Below are 17,601 nucleotides of genomic sequence, written 5' to 3'. Positions count from 1 at the left end.
CGATCTAAAATCGATAGGAAAAGATCGAAAGCGTAGTAGGGATCGTTTGGATTTTTAAGAACTGCGAAAAAAAATAATAAAAAAAAAAAAAGAAAGGAAAATAAATAAACGGCGAGAACAACAAAATAGACCGGTGTCAACTTCGAAAGGACTCCGGTTTAAAATGCAAAGCGCGCCATTCAAGAGCACGCGCTTATCCGACTAGAAAATATTTCGCTCTCGGAGCTTTCGCGAGTCGAGTTACCGCGAAATCGAAAAGTGATCGATTTCAAAATGATTGTACTGCGCTTTATAGTATAACTCCGATCAAATACGACTTGATTTCACGATCGTCGTTAGACAAGAACGGATGTTCGCTCTCTTCGTTGGTACCGGCATGCGTGACGATTCCGCGATCGGAATGCAGAATGACCGGATTAACAACGTTAACAAGGGGCATTAGATAGCCTATAATCGAAATGGGAGAGCTTACTAACGAACCCGTTATCGATTCGGTCCAGTCGTTGCGATTAACGGCGCGTCCGACGCGAGAAATCACCGGAGAATTAACGCGATCGATGTCCGACCGATCGATAGATCGATCTATCGATGCATATACATAATATACATATATATATATATATATATATATATATATATATAATATGTATGTATAAGATCGATCGATCGATCGATCCTATATACCCATCGTTTCGAAGCGAAGTTATTTCCGACGCATTCCGAAATAGAACGGATTGATCGGTCGAAGGTTTTCACGGTTGAAGATCGAACGCGGCCAGAAAATGTTGCGATCTATCCTTTCAAGATTTATCGCGCGTCTAAACCGCAATCGAGAATTCGGTCGAATTCATTTTCGGGTTTGGCTTTAACAAAGCGTACTATCTGAACGACCCATCGAATTGCTATCTTTTGGAGAATTTCAAACGTTTCGAAACGCTGGATCAAGCAATTGTTTCGATTCGATATCGTTTCGATCGTCCGATAACTTTCGCAATCGTTCTACGCGCGTACACCGAAATTCCGATCGATTTACGTGTATATATATCAAAGGTGTCGGACCGTTATGTCCATTAGACGACTAATAAAGTATTTGGGAGGTTTATTACCGATGAAAAAAGAAATCGAGACCGACTGATCTTTCTATATGTATTTTTAATATCGTTAGGAAAAAATTTCGTAAGACCGTTGAATATTTCGCGCTCGTCGGTATTTTCCTTTGACGTTATTTCAATGGCGAAAGACCTCGTTATCTGCGCATACCTATGTAAATTGTACCTATGTAAATTGACCGCGCCATAATATACTTCATGCGAGAGGAAATTTATCGGACGCTAATTAATGACATTCGCTTGAAAATTGCTCGGTATAATCTCTCAAGAAATTCGAACGCTGACTCCGTGTTTTTCTTTCTTCCTTTTTTTTTTTCTTGCCTCCCTTTATCCTTCCTCCACCCTCTTTCTCTCTCCTTTTCTCTTTCTATCCTGCTTTTCGTAAGTACTTTTCATATTCCTTTTGCCCGTTGGAGATTCAAGTAATCCGTATTAATTTATCGGATATTATCCTTCTAATTTATAAGACAAGCCGTGACTGCACATAAATTTTAAGGATCCAATTTTAATACGACGCCATATATTTACAGTCCATGAAAAATCACAGTTAATTAATTATTATTTTTATTTTTATTTTGAAATCACAGATCCCGATAAAAAGAGATTAATCGGCACATACGTAATTGGACAAAATCGATTCTTGGGTTTGGACTGGCCTAAAAATAATTTAAGGAAATTTGAACGATCGCTAATTGGAGTCGTGCAAAGGAGACGTGGAAAATGTCGTGGTTGGTAAAACAGATGCCTTTTATGATCGCCAACGATCCATCGAGTCATGTACTCAATTTTCTACAACGTAAACAGGAATCACCTTCTTTTTCGCTGCGTTCTTCACTTTTTTCCCTTTCTTAAAACTGCTTTCTCACTGCGACCTCGTTGATAGCGTGGTAGTGTTCGTTGCGAGAAGAGGGGGAAGGAGAAAAAAGAAAGAGAGAGAGAGAGAGAGAGAGAGAGAGAGAGAAAAAGAAAGAGAAATCAATACACGAGTGCTGCTATTACTTTAGGATATTGAATACAGTTACGAAGATCCCTTCGTTATAGACGCAACTACCTTTAACAGTGGACCCTGTTATCGTCGTCTCGTACGACTCTGCTTTTGAAAGCCGATTTATTTTCTCTGCGCGCGTACAAACTGCCTTTGAAATTAATATCGAGACATCGAAGATGTAAACGCGCCTTTATATTCCCTTTGCCTTTGTTCGGAAAATCTATTCCCGAAAGACGAGTTTATATATAACGCGATGTATAGACTACCTATCTCGAGCTTAACGTCGTTTGTTCAAAATATCGAATCGAGTTGGAATCGATATCTTAAGGATAGTCTAAAAATAGCTGCAACCTTGCAACCCGAAATATTCCCGTAATTTTTATTTCAAAATAACATTATATTCCACGCTGGAAACTCTTGCTCTTAACGAATAACAAGGTTGCCCAATTAATTGGCCTTACGGAAAAAAAAGTAAGGGCAGCTTTTGCGGTTATATTAAGCGAAAAAGAGTATAGATATAGAGAATGAGGAGAGTAGAGGCTGGACTATTCTCGTTCTTCTTGCTAGGTTTCGTTCGTATAAATTTACCTACGAATATAGAGAAATTGGCTCGATGCCACGTAGCATTCGACGTTACCGACGTATCTGTCCGTACATACGCGCACACACGTATGTACACAAATGCTAGGAGACTTAGTTTGGGATCGAATCTTTTTCCACTTTTTGTCGTTGCGTTTTCTCTTCTTTTTTTTCCCACAGAAAATAACGACGTTGGCAAACTTGAGAAAAAATCATACACGTTCCCTTATTAATCGGCGAGTCGATAATTTTTGTCAATGGTAAGGGCTGAAATTGTATCGCGGTTACTTACGGTCGTGGGCTTAGCCCGGATGAAAGAGAAAATTCGATCCGTACGACGGAGCAAAAAAAATTGCGACGAGGAAAAAACAAAGGCGAAAAGGGGATTAAAAGGGAATGGAGTTGGTCGCGAGGCACACGCGAGGGTGGGTGGTTGCGGGGGGAGGAGAGGGGTGGTATTCACGGCAGCATACAGCGAGTGTAGGAACTGCTAAAGCTTTAAGCACTCGGTGACGCTAACGCAACCACAGAGTTTACAAAAGAGTTACAATGTAAAGAGAAGAGACAACATTCGAGGGGCGGCGAGTGTAGTATAGTCGGGAACGTAGGATCGGAACTTTGGTGTACAACGTACAAACATCGGTATGTCGCTCGGTTAAAAGTGTAGTCGGTTGACAAGCGGAAGATTCGAAGGACGTGGGTTCGCTAACGCTTCTCTACGAGACATCGTAAGTTTCTGACGAAACGTGAGGTTATATTTCGAGGATGTCGAAATCTCTGGAAGCATTACGCGATATTGGACGATGTAAAAGGATTAGTTTCGTTGACGATCGAAAGAGAAGCATCACGGATTTCGTGGAAGAGTCCGTGGGTCGGATTAGCCAACCTAATGATAGGCACGTATACCTACGCAAAGTTACGATAGCAGTCACGAAGGGATTAAAGTTGTCCCGGTTTTACACACGGATACGCGAAAGGTTCGCGCCCTACTAGGAAACTAAATTAGCGAACGCAAGGGTATTTAGGGAGAGATAGCTCGATATCGCGAGTAGCTACGGCTAAGAGGGGATCGAGGTTACGATAGTTTGACGGAGGTTAAATTGCGGCGAATGGCACAAACAGGAATTAACCTCAACAATTACTCGGCCCTTTGCGGCCTGTAAGGTCAATATCCCTCGAGGTCGACTCGTCGTCTATCGGCTCGTATTATCGTTTAGTCGATCCGTTAAAATACGTACTATAATATCACCTTCGTCGCGGTTATACTTATTGATGTCTCCCTCTCTGTCTCTCTCAATCTCTCTCACTAGAAGCCTCGCATTCGGTTTTGCATGGGTTACATCGATCGATATGCATCGATATGAGAACGTGAATTCGTCCGAATGAACGAGGATGACGAGGGTAGGAGGACGAGAATAGTGAATTCTCTGAAAAACGACGAGACGCGTACAACGTCTAAGTCAATTCTTAGTTTTTCTAAAGGGGTTATCGCGATACGTGTATCGTTCAATTAAATGTATTAAATGTTCCACCTTTACGAGGGTAATCTCTGCATCGGATCGCAAAGAAAAGAAGGAAAATTTATGCTTCATATTATTTCTCAATAATGGTTCCCCCAGTTTCACGAGGTATCATATGATAGCGTCACCGCAAATCATTCTCGTAATATCGTTATACGATCGAAGCTTGCCTACGGCGATTTACAAAGTTCTTTGATAAAAATGATGAAACGGATGAACGGAAAAAGTAGCATCCACGGTGTATCGTTGAAATTCCATATTTTTATTTCTCCGTTCCCTGGAGCGTTTAATGCTTCGTATTCCATTCTATTAATAATTAGTCTATCGCATACGAGGACCTTCGTCGACTAGACAAAATAACGGCGTAGTCTGCTAATTGCGCTTCTTCCCCGTTATTAATTATCCTTTTTCAGCCGTATTCTGGAAACTTACATACATAAATATGTAGATACTTAGTCGTCGCGTGTTTATTCTGTTATTTTCATGCATTACTTGGTAAACAAGGGAAATTTCGATGTAAATACGATCGTAAAGCGATATTAATAAAACGGGAGCATGGAAATAATAATGAAATTAAGTTATTAAGAATGCGAAGCTCGTTAAATTTACAGGGAAACATCCTGGAGAGGTAAAAAGCGTATCCAGTTATATAGGTGTATATGTATGTGTATATATATGTGTGTATACATGTACAGGTATATATTCTTTCTCTCGAGAAAGCTTCTCGCCTTTGGTTAGGTCTACACAATATATAGATAAACGTATAAATAAGACGATTTTCGTCCGAGTCAGCATTGCTATATTCAAGAGGCAGAGATACGTGAAAAGGACGAAACATCGCGATAAAACGAGATAAATAGGACGAGTCATAGACTTGGTAGGACAATTACGAGCCCTGCTGGGTTACCCACCGTGGATGACTCGTCGTTTTATAATCAGATAAGCTATTTCGTTTATGCCATTACGAGTTCTAGCGGTGCGAATCGGATCTTTGCCAACGATAACGGTGGTAATTTATGCATTGGCCGCGCCCCAACCAACCTCCAACCGTTTAATCCGAAAATATGTGTAATCCGGAGGTGACCGAGACGACAACGACGACGAGACGCGTTCGTAGCCGAGCATCCTTTAAACGTATTATTCCAGCGTTACTAAACATACGCTTCTAGCGGTATTCCAGCAGCCTAATCTCGAGTAAGAACAAACACCGGCAAACAGAGAGACCCGGAAAAAGGGTAAGACCTTTTGGGAGGTGTCTTTGCGTCGTTAAATCTCTTTGTACTCGACGCGAGAGGATCCTCGTAAAGTTTTCTAACGAGTTAATACAAATTTGATCTCCCGAAAAGCAAATTTCTAGAGTCAACGAACCTTTAGCATTTAAGTAAGTTAGAACAGTTTCTCTCGAATCCAATTACGAATGCGTTTTGATGTATCGAGAATAGGAGGACGCGTTCCTACGGAACGTCGACACTGTCACGAATCGTTGTGGTTCGACGCGAACAAATATTTATATTTGGGAACTTCGACACCGTCGGAGTTTCGGTATTAGCGGGACCGTGTAACAAGGACGGGGGTTATCTCTCTGCGATTATATATATGTACGTATACGTCTCATGGGATCGAATCTATGTGTATATGGCTTTGTTCCGAGTGCGTTACGTATGCAGTTTACCGAGAGTACGTTTGATTCATCAACTTGATGCCTTCGAGTTCTCCCATCTCTCATGACACTTGCTCATTTATCTTTCTTTCTTCTTTTTTTCTTCTTTTTTTCTTCTTTTTCTATTTTTTACACTTTCGAGCCAATAGCGCGCAGCCAACGATAGAACACTCTCCCTTGCGAGATAATTTTATCTTCGTCGAGCATTATTCGACGAGATCTTCTTGTTTATGCTTATTGCGCCATCTTATATTACATCGCGAAACGAACGTCGAGAACAATTTAATTTGCGTTCTTTTAAAACAATTTGAAAAGTTCTTTCGTAAAACTACAAGCAAGCAAAATCTTTTTTCAAATCAAAAGGGAAATTTCGCTCGTAGTACATGCAATTTACAAGGAAGGCTCGAAATGTTAGGAATAGGAAAAAGAAATTTAAGCGTCCCGCTGTACGCGCAAACTATTCGTTAATTATTAATTCACGGAAAGCCTAACTTTGGCTCGTTCAGACACGGTAATTTGAACATAATTCGTTAACGACAAAGTTGAAGCGTTAGCTTAGGTTAGCTTCGTCCTAGTAGAAATTGTTTAGAAGGGCTAACCGTAACGCCAAAACCAACGAGTCAACGGAGCAAACTAGCTTAGCACCTGACGGTGCATAATCGACTACATTCCGTGCGTAATTGCGAATCGTGTCTCCTATGAGAAAGAATTAAGAGGAAAGAAGCTTGGCGAGCTTGTTTCTTCAACGTCGAGGGCAAATTAGCAAGCAAGAGCGACGTCATTTTTAAGTTTTTTCTTTTCTGTCTCTTGTTTTCTCTCTCTCTCTCTCTCTCTCTCTCTCTCTCTCTCTCTCTCTTTCTCTCTCTCTCTTTCTCTTTTCTATCTTACACCAAGAACTAATTAATCGAAAACGATGAAAAGATCGTTGGTGACGATCGATCGATTTCTTATTATCGCAGTAACACGATGGAGTAGCTATGTGAAGTAGCGATGGAGTATCTCGATGGAGACGTCAAGAGTGCGCGACGTTAATAAAAGGAAACCTTGAGACTATCGCTTATGTTGGAAGAGAAGATTCTACGTAGGAAAGAGGCGAAGACGATCGAGTGGAAAACTCGCGTAATCCCAGCACAAACTGGAGAATCTCTTCGGCATGGTATACGGCACTTGGAAAAACGTATTTCCTTCTCTACGCGTCTCTTATTTATCGCGTTTTCTCCCTCGTTAAGTTTCGAAGGAAAAATGAAGTTGTGCGTTTCTTGCGAAATTCGTTGGCGCAGCCGGTTGCCGTTGCGACCCCTTGCCGCAACCCCATCACCGCAACCTCCCCGTGCCTTAAACTTTCGACGAGAAAGTTTATCCAGAAATTGTTTAGTCTGCTCGATCGCACAGACAACGATCGAGCTTCGTTGTCGTCGTCGTCGTCGTCGTCGTCGTCGTCGTCGTCGTCGTTGTAGTCGTCACGAGGAAAGGAAGCTCTTGTGCGAACTTTCGTGCGTTACCACGAGTTTACCGAGTAAACTACTTCGATCATGCGATTTATTCGTTTATACAACTTTCGAGAGATGGTACGAGTTGCTTTCTTTCAACTTCTTTAGATCTTAAGATCATGCATCTTTATTTTTCGAAAAATTTCACGAAGAAGAACTACTCGACGATTTCGAGATAATAAAATAATACTTTTGTATAGTCGTCGGTCGAGTAATAGACTCGCTTTTATTTCCTCCCATCTGTCTGAGGAATAAGGGGATAAAGTTTATTTGCAAGCTATATCTGTGTAATTTCTTTTTTTTTTTCTTTTTTTTTCTTCTTTCCTTTTTTCATTTTTTATTGCATCGAGAACAAAGGACCGAAAGCACGTTCAATAGTTGAAATCAAATGAGATGTTTGCGAGAATAGCAAGAGATTGGAAGGTATTTTTCAAGGGCTGCCTGCTGCCGTGCAAGGTGAAGCGAGGGATGCGAATAAGCCCGGTAATAGTGCAATTATTTTCAGAATAGTCGACATCCGTTATCCATAATAGTACCTTCTTGAACGGCATGAGATATCGATTTGATGAGTAAGTTTCCTCGATAAAAGCTTTACTCCCTTTGCTTTTAACTGCGAAGATAGATGCGAGGAGCTACACTATGTAACGTTTTTTCTCTCTCTCTCCCTCTCTCCCTCTTCCTCTCTCTCTCTCTCTCTCTCTCTCTTTCTTTTTGCTCTTCAAGTAAATTTACCTACCTTTGCAATTTAGCGTCACAACTTTTTTTTTTATTGACAACCACAAAGAATGAGTACGGATAAACGGTCGTATGTATACGAAGAGACGAATGGAATGGTAGAAAGGTCTGTGAGAAGCGATCGGTCCGCAAACCAACATATTGTTCGCTATTCGTGGAAACAATGAACGAATAAAAGAACGCTCGTGTTTTTCTAGGATGAGAGACTCGCTTGTCCTTCCTCTCTTACTATCTCAGACAAAAAAATTTGCCGTGATTTTTCTTTCGCTCTTCCAGGGAAAAATGAAAGAACGGTTAGGTAATCCTCAAAAAAAAAGATATTCTTTCTTTGGACCGTTCTCGAATCATCGTTTTCTCTACGTCTCTCTTTCTCTCTCTCTCTCTACTCTCTCTCTCTCTGTCTCTCTCTCTCCATTTTTCTTCGCTACGATCGGTAAATCGTTCGAAACTACTTATCGTAAAAAAAGGATAAAAGATGGAGATGGAAGAAGAAAAAGACAGATCGATTTTACCAAACGTAATTATTCAACGTATAAGTATCGTATTTCACGCGTTTTACATCGATCCGATCGTGCAATCTTTCGAAGCATACCTCGCATCGAAATACTCGCCGTAAGAGCAACAAGAAAATCTAATTTATAAGCCGATATGTATAAAAATAGCGGACTCTCATCCCGAATGAAATTGAAAAATAATATTCCTATCCTGTCTAATCTACTTTCTTTCGTGGCTTCTCAAATATCGCGAGATGAAAGTTTTCTACCTTCCGGTCTCATCCGTCTACTTACGTTTGCTTTACAAGATATAATCGATATTTTTCCTCTTCGAAAGAGAGAGAGTACCTATATACGTTGCAATTAAAGTTCTTCCATCGTCGTTACTCACATTTCAGGCAAGAATAAACGGTTCCAAAGTATTGACGTACATGCATAAATTGTGATAAAATGAAAAACTTGTAAGGATTTTACGTTACGGAAATGTCTGATGCATGGATAGGGGTTTCCCCTTAAATGCTAACAATACAAATTCGAAAATAGATTAGATGAGCCAAAATCGAATTGTATTCGTTTAAAATTTAAATAAAGAACTTCCGTTAAAGTTTTATTTTGTCATTGATATATATATATATATATATATATATATACATATATGTATACACATATATATTTATGTAGCAAGTATGCCGATGTTACTATCAATGATTTGCATGACTCGCCACGTTTACAGTTTCATTATACTCCCTGCGAATAAATCCGAGTTATACGGCTTTTAAACGTTTTACGACCTCACCTGTCCACAAATTTTCATTGTTCCACAGTGTATTCGTTTACACTCGTATTACCTTCCTTGACTCAGCGTACCGTTAGCGATGCAGCTTTTACGTTATATTCCAATAACGTAACATGAATTTTTCTTTTTTTTTCTTTTTAATTTCTCGACGCATTCAATAAACCCCAAGCTATGTACGTACGTTTATTAATTAATAATTTTAATATCGAGTTTCATTCATTTTGACATGCAAATATCACTGTATCATTTTAACATCAGTCGTCGTTCAACAACAAGTCGTATATATAGTTTAATGATATACATACATACATACATACATATATATATATATGTTTATTTTAAACGAACAAATAATTAAAAAGTGCTTGTCGACGTATAAAGCGCACGACACGTTTCCGATCCGATCGATGAAGTAGGATTAAAAAAAAATAAAAAAAGTAAAAAAAAGAAAATAGAGCTCGCAACTCGAAAGAGGACGCGAGTCACTTTATTGATGAAAAAATCTCATGGACTTAATACCGCCGTCTTAATACTCTTAAGAAAAAGGTACTGCTTTTAGGAGATAGACTGGATTTCGTTCGAAATAGAAAAGCTTTTTATTCCGTCGAGCGTCTCGCCATTTCGTAAATAGGACGCGAGGATCCTAGTCGACATCGTTCTTTTTTTTTTTCTTTTTTTTGTTCGGAAGCTTCCGAGTAATTGACTTTTTGTTTCTTTGTATATATATCTTTTCTCTTTCTTTCTTGTAAATACTTATCAATAAGCAATCCGTCGTATTAAAATATTGTCTCGTTTTTTCGATTTCGCTTAAAGAGATCGAAATAACTTGAGCGAGTTAGAGTATAAATAATGTACGCGCATCGATCTTGAAGCGTTCAACAACGTAACGCGATTGCCACGTTAAATGTGCGTCGACGAACCTTTAATCGTTACAAAACGTTTGGCTCGTGCGTCACTCGAGCTTGCGCATCTTGCTAGCTAGCGAGCTTTGCGGGTTACAGTTCGTGGTGATATACGAGCTGCAATTTATGCAATGACGTCAGCGTCAATCCCAACCTGTAGCTTTCGATCGGGATTACGTTGCCGATGTTCGATACCAGACAAATTGTGTTTGCGCGCGTCGTTAGATTCGATTTCATTGGATATTTAATTATCGTTAAACGACGAGCATCGTCATAAGGGAAAATTTTGCAAAAAGAAAAAGGTATAAACAAAAAAGCAAAAAGAAAAGAAAGAAAACACGTCGCCGATTAATCGGATCTACGATGGACCAAGTGACTCGAGCGTTGCCTTTGAGAAGTTCGCAAAAAAATTTGTGGCGAGGAACGGCCGAAGCGTAAGACTCTAAGCGAACCATATTTGTCGGGTTAGGTCCTTTCCCACGCTATGAAATTCAAAGCGTTCCTAAGCACCTTTCGCATACTTTCAGATCTCTCCTCTCTTCCGTTTTTCTCTCTCGACAATTCGCTCGATCTCCGGCTTGGCAGATACATACAGTATATATATATATATGTGTGTATGTGCGTGTATTGTAGTACGATATATGTATATGTACTACGGTAAATCTGCTAAGGACGATGCATACGGCGTACGTTACATTCGGATATACTTGCGTCCCATGTGAATTCTGGCCAAGTTAAACCGACTTATCTACCGAGAGAGAAACGAATCGCGACACGTTCATCGTCGCATTTAACTTTTCTAGAAAATCCAATTTCCAACGTGACCGATCCTTCATACCTGTTTGCGAGGAAACGTTTGCTTCGATTCACGGTTCTACCTCCTACCTGTCTACTTAGCTACTACGTCTCTAAGTACCTACCTATACGTACTTGTCATAGTCAATTTCATCGACGCGAAAACTCAGGAGATAGATGAAATTTCAGACGCATCCCGGAGATTTTCCTTTCTCTTCGACTTGGCGTATACAACTTGGCAAAGTTCCATCGATTCGAAGATATTTCTATTTACTATAAAAAGAAAGAAAAAAGGAAAAAGAAAAAAGATTCAACGGATCACGCCACGATATATATCGAGTTTCGAACAGTTGGTTCGCAATGGAGTTCCGGTGTAAACGCTTTGCATACGTAAGAGCACGTAAGATACGTAAGATACGTAGTCGCGAAATGCAACATTCAAAAGCTAGAAGTTTAACGCGTCAAAGATATTTCGTATTCCTTTTTCAGTCGAGAGTGTTAAAAGTACATAGGTAAGTATGTCGACTCGAGAACGATAGAAATTTGCGAGTAGACGTAAGCATCCGAGCGTAAAATAGCGAGTTCGAGGAGTTTGATTAGTGTGATTTTTCAGGCGGTATCGCATCGACGGCTGGCGGAGCGATCGACCGTCTAAGTTGCGGTTCCGCGTCCGCGTTAGGGTACGACGTCGTCGATAAACACAGAGACGGTGGGATCGTTGAGACGCCCGGAGGAAGAAGAGGAGGAAGATCGGTGCTCGCGAGAGAGAGGGAGGATGACACGAAGAGCGCGAAGAGCGCGGAGAGCGTCTCCAGGGGCGTTCTACACTCGAGACAAAGCCTCCTGGATCTTGTTAGCAGCAAATTCATGGGCCGACACACACCGACTCACCACTACTATCAACAACAGGTTCAGCAGGTTCGTTTGTTTCTCGGTGTTAAATTTTCGGCAACTCTCGTATACTTTGCGAGCTTTCGCGCGCTTATCGCTTAATTCTTTTTCGTTTCCTTTTCTGTTTCGTTGCTTTTTTGGTTTCCTCGTATAGAAGGATTAATCGAAAAATTAGATCGGCGCGCGCCGACAAAGTTCGACGAGTTTAAAATATAATCGATCGAAACGCGAGCGTTGGCTTGTTCTCGCGAGTAGCAGTTTAGTGCTTCGTGCAGGTATACTCTGTGTCGCAGCGATACTTTGGCTCGTCGCGCGACTCGCTTCAGGGAGCTTACGTGAACCGCGGAGCGAGCGAATTGGATCTCAGTCGTAAACCGAGGAGGAGGGACCAGCAGAGGAGTAGGATAAAGTTGCCGTACGCGGTCGGCGCGACTCCGTCGCGCGATCACTCGCATCTTCATACGCCGGCCTCCATCAACCATCTCAGTAACGCCAGCTGCAACGGCACCGAAACGTGAGTCTTGTTCGTCCTACGCTCTCGTCCTTTCGATCCTAAACGATTATCATTATCCAATCGTTAATCGTTGTCCTTAACCCTCGTCCGTTTCGTCCAGGAGGTATACGGCCCAGCAGCAGCAACAACAACGCGGTAGCAGAGGTTTTCCCGGTCAAGCTGGAACGAAAGGTTTCCGTACGGGAGCGCCGAACTGGTCCTTCATCTTTGATCCCGCGGGACGACTTTGTTATTATTGGTCGATGGTGGTCTCTCTCGCCTTTCTTTACAACTTTTGGGTCATCATCTATAGGTTTGCCTTCCAAGAGATCAACGGTCAGTGAATCCTACTCTATCTTTAGACTATCTATATTTTGACTAGAGAAAAGCGATCGTTATTCGAGCTCGCGCTCAACTTATCGATCCGAACTCGCCGGAAGGAGTTTGAATCTTTCGCTTCCTTTCCTCGCGTAGGCGAAACGTATTGGGTTTGGTTCTGCCTGGACTATTTCTCGGATTTTTTATACGTCCTGGATATAATCTTTCATATTCGAACGGGATATTTGGAGGACGGCGTTTTACAAACCGACGCCACGAAACTTCGGAATCATTACACGAACAGCACTACATTTTACATAGACATTCTGTGCCTGCTGCCCCTCGACTTTTTATACTTATCTATAGGATTCAACAGTATGCTGCGAAGTTTTAGACTCGTTAAAATTTACCGGTGAGTCTATCTTTTCTTACTCGTCTCGTTATCCCACGAATTTTCTTTCTCTTCTATTTCTTCTTTTTTTTTTTTTTTTCTTTTGTTTACGAAAAATTCAACAACGATCGATTTCCGCTCGGATTAGGTATAGCTAAAATCGTTCGATTTTGTGATTCGGTCTCTCGTTCGATCGGTTGCACAGGTTCTGGGCGTTCATGGACAGGACCGAGCGACATACGAACTATCCCAATTTATTTCGTTCCACCTCCTTGATACATTATTTGCTGGTGATCTTTCACTGGAACGGGTGCCTCTATCACATTATTTATAAGAACAACGGTTTCGGCAGTAAGAATTGGGTCTTCAACGACTCCGAAACCGCGGACGTTGTGAAGCAGTATCTACAAAGTTACTATTGGTGCACCTTGGCACTGACCACCATCGGCGATTTACCCAGGTAACGAACGATAATATGCTACGTTCTTCGAGCGAGCAAGCTAGAGAGAGAGAGAGAGAGAGAGAGAGAGAGAGAGAGAGAGAGAGAAGACCAATCCGACGCTCTTCTTTCTTCTTTTTCGTGCGTCGACCCGTCGTCGACCGACCGTCGCAACAAGAGACCAGTGTATGTGCGTGACTTTTTCTAGGCCAAGAAGCAAGGGCGAGTATCTCTTCGTAATAGCTCAGCTCCTTTTTGGTCTGCTCCTATTCGCCACGGTACTGGGACACGTGGCGAACATTGTAACTTCGGTCAGCGCGGCACGAAAAGAATTTCAAGGTGAGTCGATGAATATCAAAGTTTATAAGCAACCTCTCGTAACTTTAACATTTTATCCTCCAGCACGTTTCATTTTCGATACTCTCTTCTACCCTTTTACCTTTTCTACCTTTCTTCTTTTTTTTTCTTTTTCGGTAAAAAGCAGGACTCCCTTTTTGAACGAAAAAAAAAAGAAGAAAAGAGAAGTTTCGTGTCGTTTATTTCGAATAATTACTTACGCTTACGTTGTTTTTTCTTTTTTTTTTTTTTTTTTTTTTGGGGCGCATACCATTGATTAGATTTTAAGAGATCGTACGGTAAGAAATTTCGTTCATTTGCTTTCGAAAAGAGTATCTTCGTGAAACACGTACGATTATATACTGTTCTTGATTAATCCAAGCTCGTTTCAGGTAATTTTTCGTTTCTCTCTCTCTCTCTCTCTCTCTCTCTCTCTCTCTCTCTCTCTTTCTCTTTCCTTCAACAACTGAATGCGGATTCGTTTCTCTTTTGTTCGGAAAACGTTCTTTCGGCTATTACTGCGGTACGAACGGCAACGTCAGCTTAAATGCCGTAACGTGACCAAATAGAGAGTAACCGAGAACTTCTAAAGGTTTTCGCAAGTTAGCTATCGCGTGGGAAAAAGATGATAAATAATTTCATTTTCAATTAAGTCTGAACAACGAATAGACGCTTAGTTTTAGCACTCAACGGTAGCTTGTTTTAATTTCCTCTACCGCATTCGCGTTCTCCACAATGTCCCTCGCCTGTTCCTCGTTTCGTATTTTTCCTTTTTCTTTTTTTGTTCTTTTTTTTTTTTCTTGGTGGTTACATGCAAACGAAGAAAATGTTTAAAACCAAAAACGTAAAGGCGAATTTTATGAAAATCTATTTGGAAAATGTACCAATTCAGAGTCGTTAACGCGTATGCGAAAAAGATTATCATTAATTCGTTTATTCATTTACCTTCGGCGTTATAAAAATTTAAGCAAACAACGATACTCTTTGCGAGTGCGCGAATTAAACAAGAAAAACAAGATTACGGTATGTAGACTTACGTACGCCTACCTATAAAGAATCAAACGAGTGTTATATCGATTTACGCATATTTATAGACCGACGTATGGATTATCTATTTCTGTAACTACCTCTACTTAATCCATAAGTTAGAAAAGAAGAGCGAGATTTTTATTTATAACCAACAATGTCTTTATAGTTTGATAATGTATATCGATGTGACGAGTCGCTTAAGAATTTATCATAGTAATCGCGTTAACGAGACGGGATGAACTTTCATCATAGACGAAGAAACGAAAATGATTATCGGCAAGTACGAATAAGAACAACACGAGTCCATCCATTTTCTTGGGTAATGGAACCGACAGAAAAATACGATTTTCGGTAATTACGATAGAACGGCTCGTTTTCGGGCTACTTCGGAAAGGTCGTTTATGAGATAAGAGTCATTTATAAGGTAACTTCCGACTTGCTCGATAGCGAAAAACGGGCCGACGATTTTCTTCCATCGATGCCAAACGACTCCTTGAATTTGTTCGTTACGGACCGGAGAAACCTTATCTTGGAATACTTACTTCTCTCCTTGTTTCTTTTTTTCGTTGCTTTTATTTCCACAAAAGATTCGATATAATCGTTCGTATTTGGGACGTGCTTCGATTCGCACGTGCTCTTTTATTACTACCACTACATACCGTCGATAAATTAAACGTTACTTCAATGCGTTATCAACGATAGAATCGTATTCTGTTTAGTGCTCAAGTTGGAAACAAGAGAGATTGAATCGAAAGAAGGAAGGAAGGAAGGAAGGAAGGAATGAGAATCGATCGAACGAATTCGAGAAACGAAAGAACGAACCTTAGCGTATCGCTTCGATTTCCTCGTTTTAAATCGTCGGACGGTTTGGGAATAGGTGGGAAAGGATTGTAGCAGCATCGCATCGTAAAATTAAATCGACGCGGAAACCGCTCCGGTGGTGCGGTAATCGAAACGTAAAACGAAACGGCTCTCGTTGTTCCGCAATTTTTTTTTTCTTGTTCTCTCTCTTTTTTTCCCTTTCTCTTTTTTTTTGGTTCCTTCTTTTTTTTTCTTTCTTTCATTCTTTTTTTTTTTTTTTTTTTTTTTTTTTCAACGAAATTAAGCGAGCCTTGACGTAACCGTCGAAACAAAGCATACGATTTTCTGTTTTCCCATCGGTACAGGTAGGAAACTCGAACTAATGGAAACAATGAAATGTTATATTTTTCTGAAAAGGCATTCGACGCGGGATACGCGAAATAAAAACAATTCTGACGTACATATATTCTGTATTTCGACATGCGTTGATAGGATTTAATCGTAAAAAAAGAAAGAGAGAAAGAGAGAGAGACAGAGAATAGAGAAAATCAAGAAGCATCCTTGAAATCGAATCATGATACTAATGGGAACAAACGAAAAAGCGAAACGATCGAAAGTGGTTAAAATTGTAGGAACTCGGTCGAACACGGTGGAATAAGAAAAGAATTAAATCAAAATGAGATTAATATTGCAGATGTAATATCTACGAAAAAAAAAAAAAAAAATTCGTAGGAGATATCGCGAAACGCCGGAGGTTGTCTGGATGTAGAGGTAATCGCGACGCTCTCGTCGTTACTTTTACAATTTTCCCGAGGAAATGAAGCTCCGTTAGGGAAAAAGGTTCATGGCGGGGGGGTTTTGCGTTAGAAGGATCGTCGGACATGGCGGATATCTAGCGTTCTCGGTGCATTTAACTTCGTATCTACGCTGAGCCAGCGGAGCAACGATAAGCCTTTTAGATTATCATCCATCGCATTACGATTACGAGGTACGCCTACTCGAGCATCTAGGCGCCAGCACGGCGCGCCTCTAGTCGATTCGAAAATTCACCTCTCGTCTATGAAAAGCGAGTTTGCCGTACCCCCACCATCGTCGCTAGCTTTTATCAACAAACTAATTACGAGAGAAACGAAATAACGATCCACTCTTTCCCTCTTTTGTAAGCGGACAACGCCTTATAATAACTCGTCCGTAAAAAAGCCGTTTGACTCGACTTTGCTCATTCGTTCGTTCAAGAAATAACGCGCGAGAACAAGATCGCAAAGGTATTACTGGAAAATTACTTGTCGTCCGTCCATTCTCTCTTTCTCTCTCTCTCATCCCTCTCGCAAGATTACTTGGAGTAATTGGACGGACGACGCGACGCGCCTATCGCCGGACAAAGACGCGAAGAGGTCTGTCTCTCGAATAGGACTCGGTGGACATGGACTCGTCCCGTTGATTTTACGAAATTATCTCGAGCAAAGTAAACGACGAAAACCGTAAAGCCGAGCTATATATACAGGAAACTTTGATAGTTCGTCTACGAGACTCTCTTCCGTGTTTCAGTCGGTCAGCTAACCGCAATGTGTCTGTTCCACGCACCTGCCCGTCGGTTGCGTCTGTCCGATATTAATTACGTTAATTATCTTCTCAACCGTATTAGGACACTAATTATGATGCAACAATTCCTACAGATTTTCAAACAGTTTTCCAAACGTATCTTATCTATCGTTTCTTGGTTTACCATCGCGAACTTTATTAATAATTTCTAGGTTATTTCCCTCGGGAAGGAAAATTCGACCGCTTTCGAGGAGAGGATCCTCTTTAGCGAACTTAATATACCGAACGTGTTA

At 40.8% G+C, this 17,601-nt stretch overlaps 1 protein-coding gene across 8 annotated transcripts in view; it reads left to right on the top strand.

The window, feature by feature from the left end:
• Positions 1 to 17,601, top strand: part of LOC122632640 (potassium/sodium hyperpolarization-activated cyclic nucleotide-gated channel 3) — a 54,189-nt gene that overhangs the window by 10,542 nt on the left and 26,046 nt on the right. For 7 of the 8 annotated variants that reach the window (XM_043819707.1, XM_043819704.1, XM_043819705.1 and 4 more), the window contains 6 exons: positions 11,682 to 11,986; positions 12,235 to 12,473; positions 12,574 to 12,788; positions 12,927 to 13,182; positions 13,367 to 13,621; positions 13,809 to 13,939. In XM_043819707.1, coding sequence (XP_043675642.1) covers positions 11,682 to 11,986; positions 12,235 to 12,473; positions 12,574 to 12,788; positions 12,927 to 13,182; positions 13,367 to 13,621; positions 13,809 to 13,939 — 1,401 coding nt within the window. The remainder of the gene's footprint in view (positions 1 to 11,681; positions 11,987 to 12,234; positions 12,474 to 12,573; positions 12,789 to 12,926; positions 13,183 to 13,366; positions 13,622 to 13,808; positions 13,940 to 17,601) is intronic. The other variant, XM_043819711.1, reaches the window with a different exon arrangement.

The sequence above is a fragment of the Vespula pensylvanica genome, chromosome 10 (genome assembly GCF_014466175.1).
Source record: "Vespula pensylvanica isolate Volc-1 chromosome 10, ASM1446617v1, whole genome shotgun sequence".
In the NCBI taxonomy this organism is placed as follows: Eukaryota; Metazoa; Arthropoda; class Insecta; order Hymenoptera; family Vespidae; genus Vespula; species Vespula pensylvanica.
Note: the sequence above shows the minus strand (reverse complement) of the source record. Positions and strands in the feature narration are given on the sequence as shown.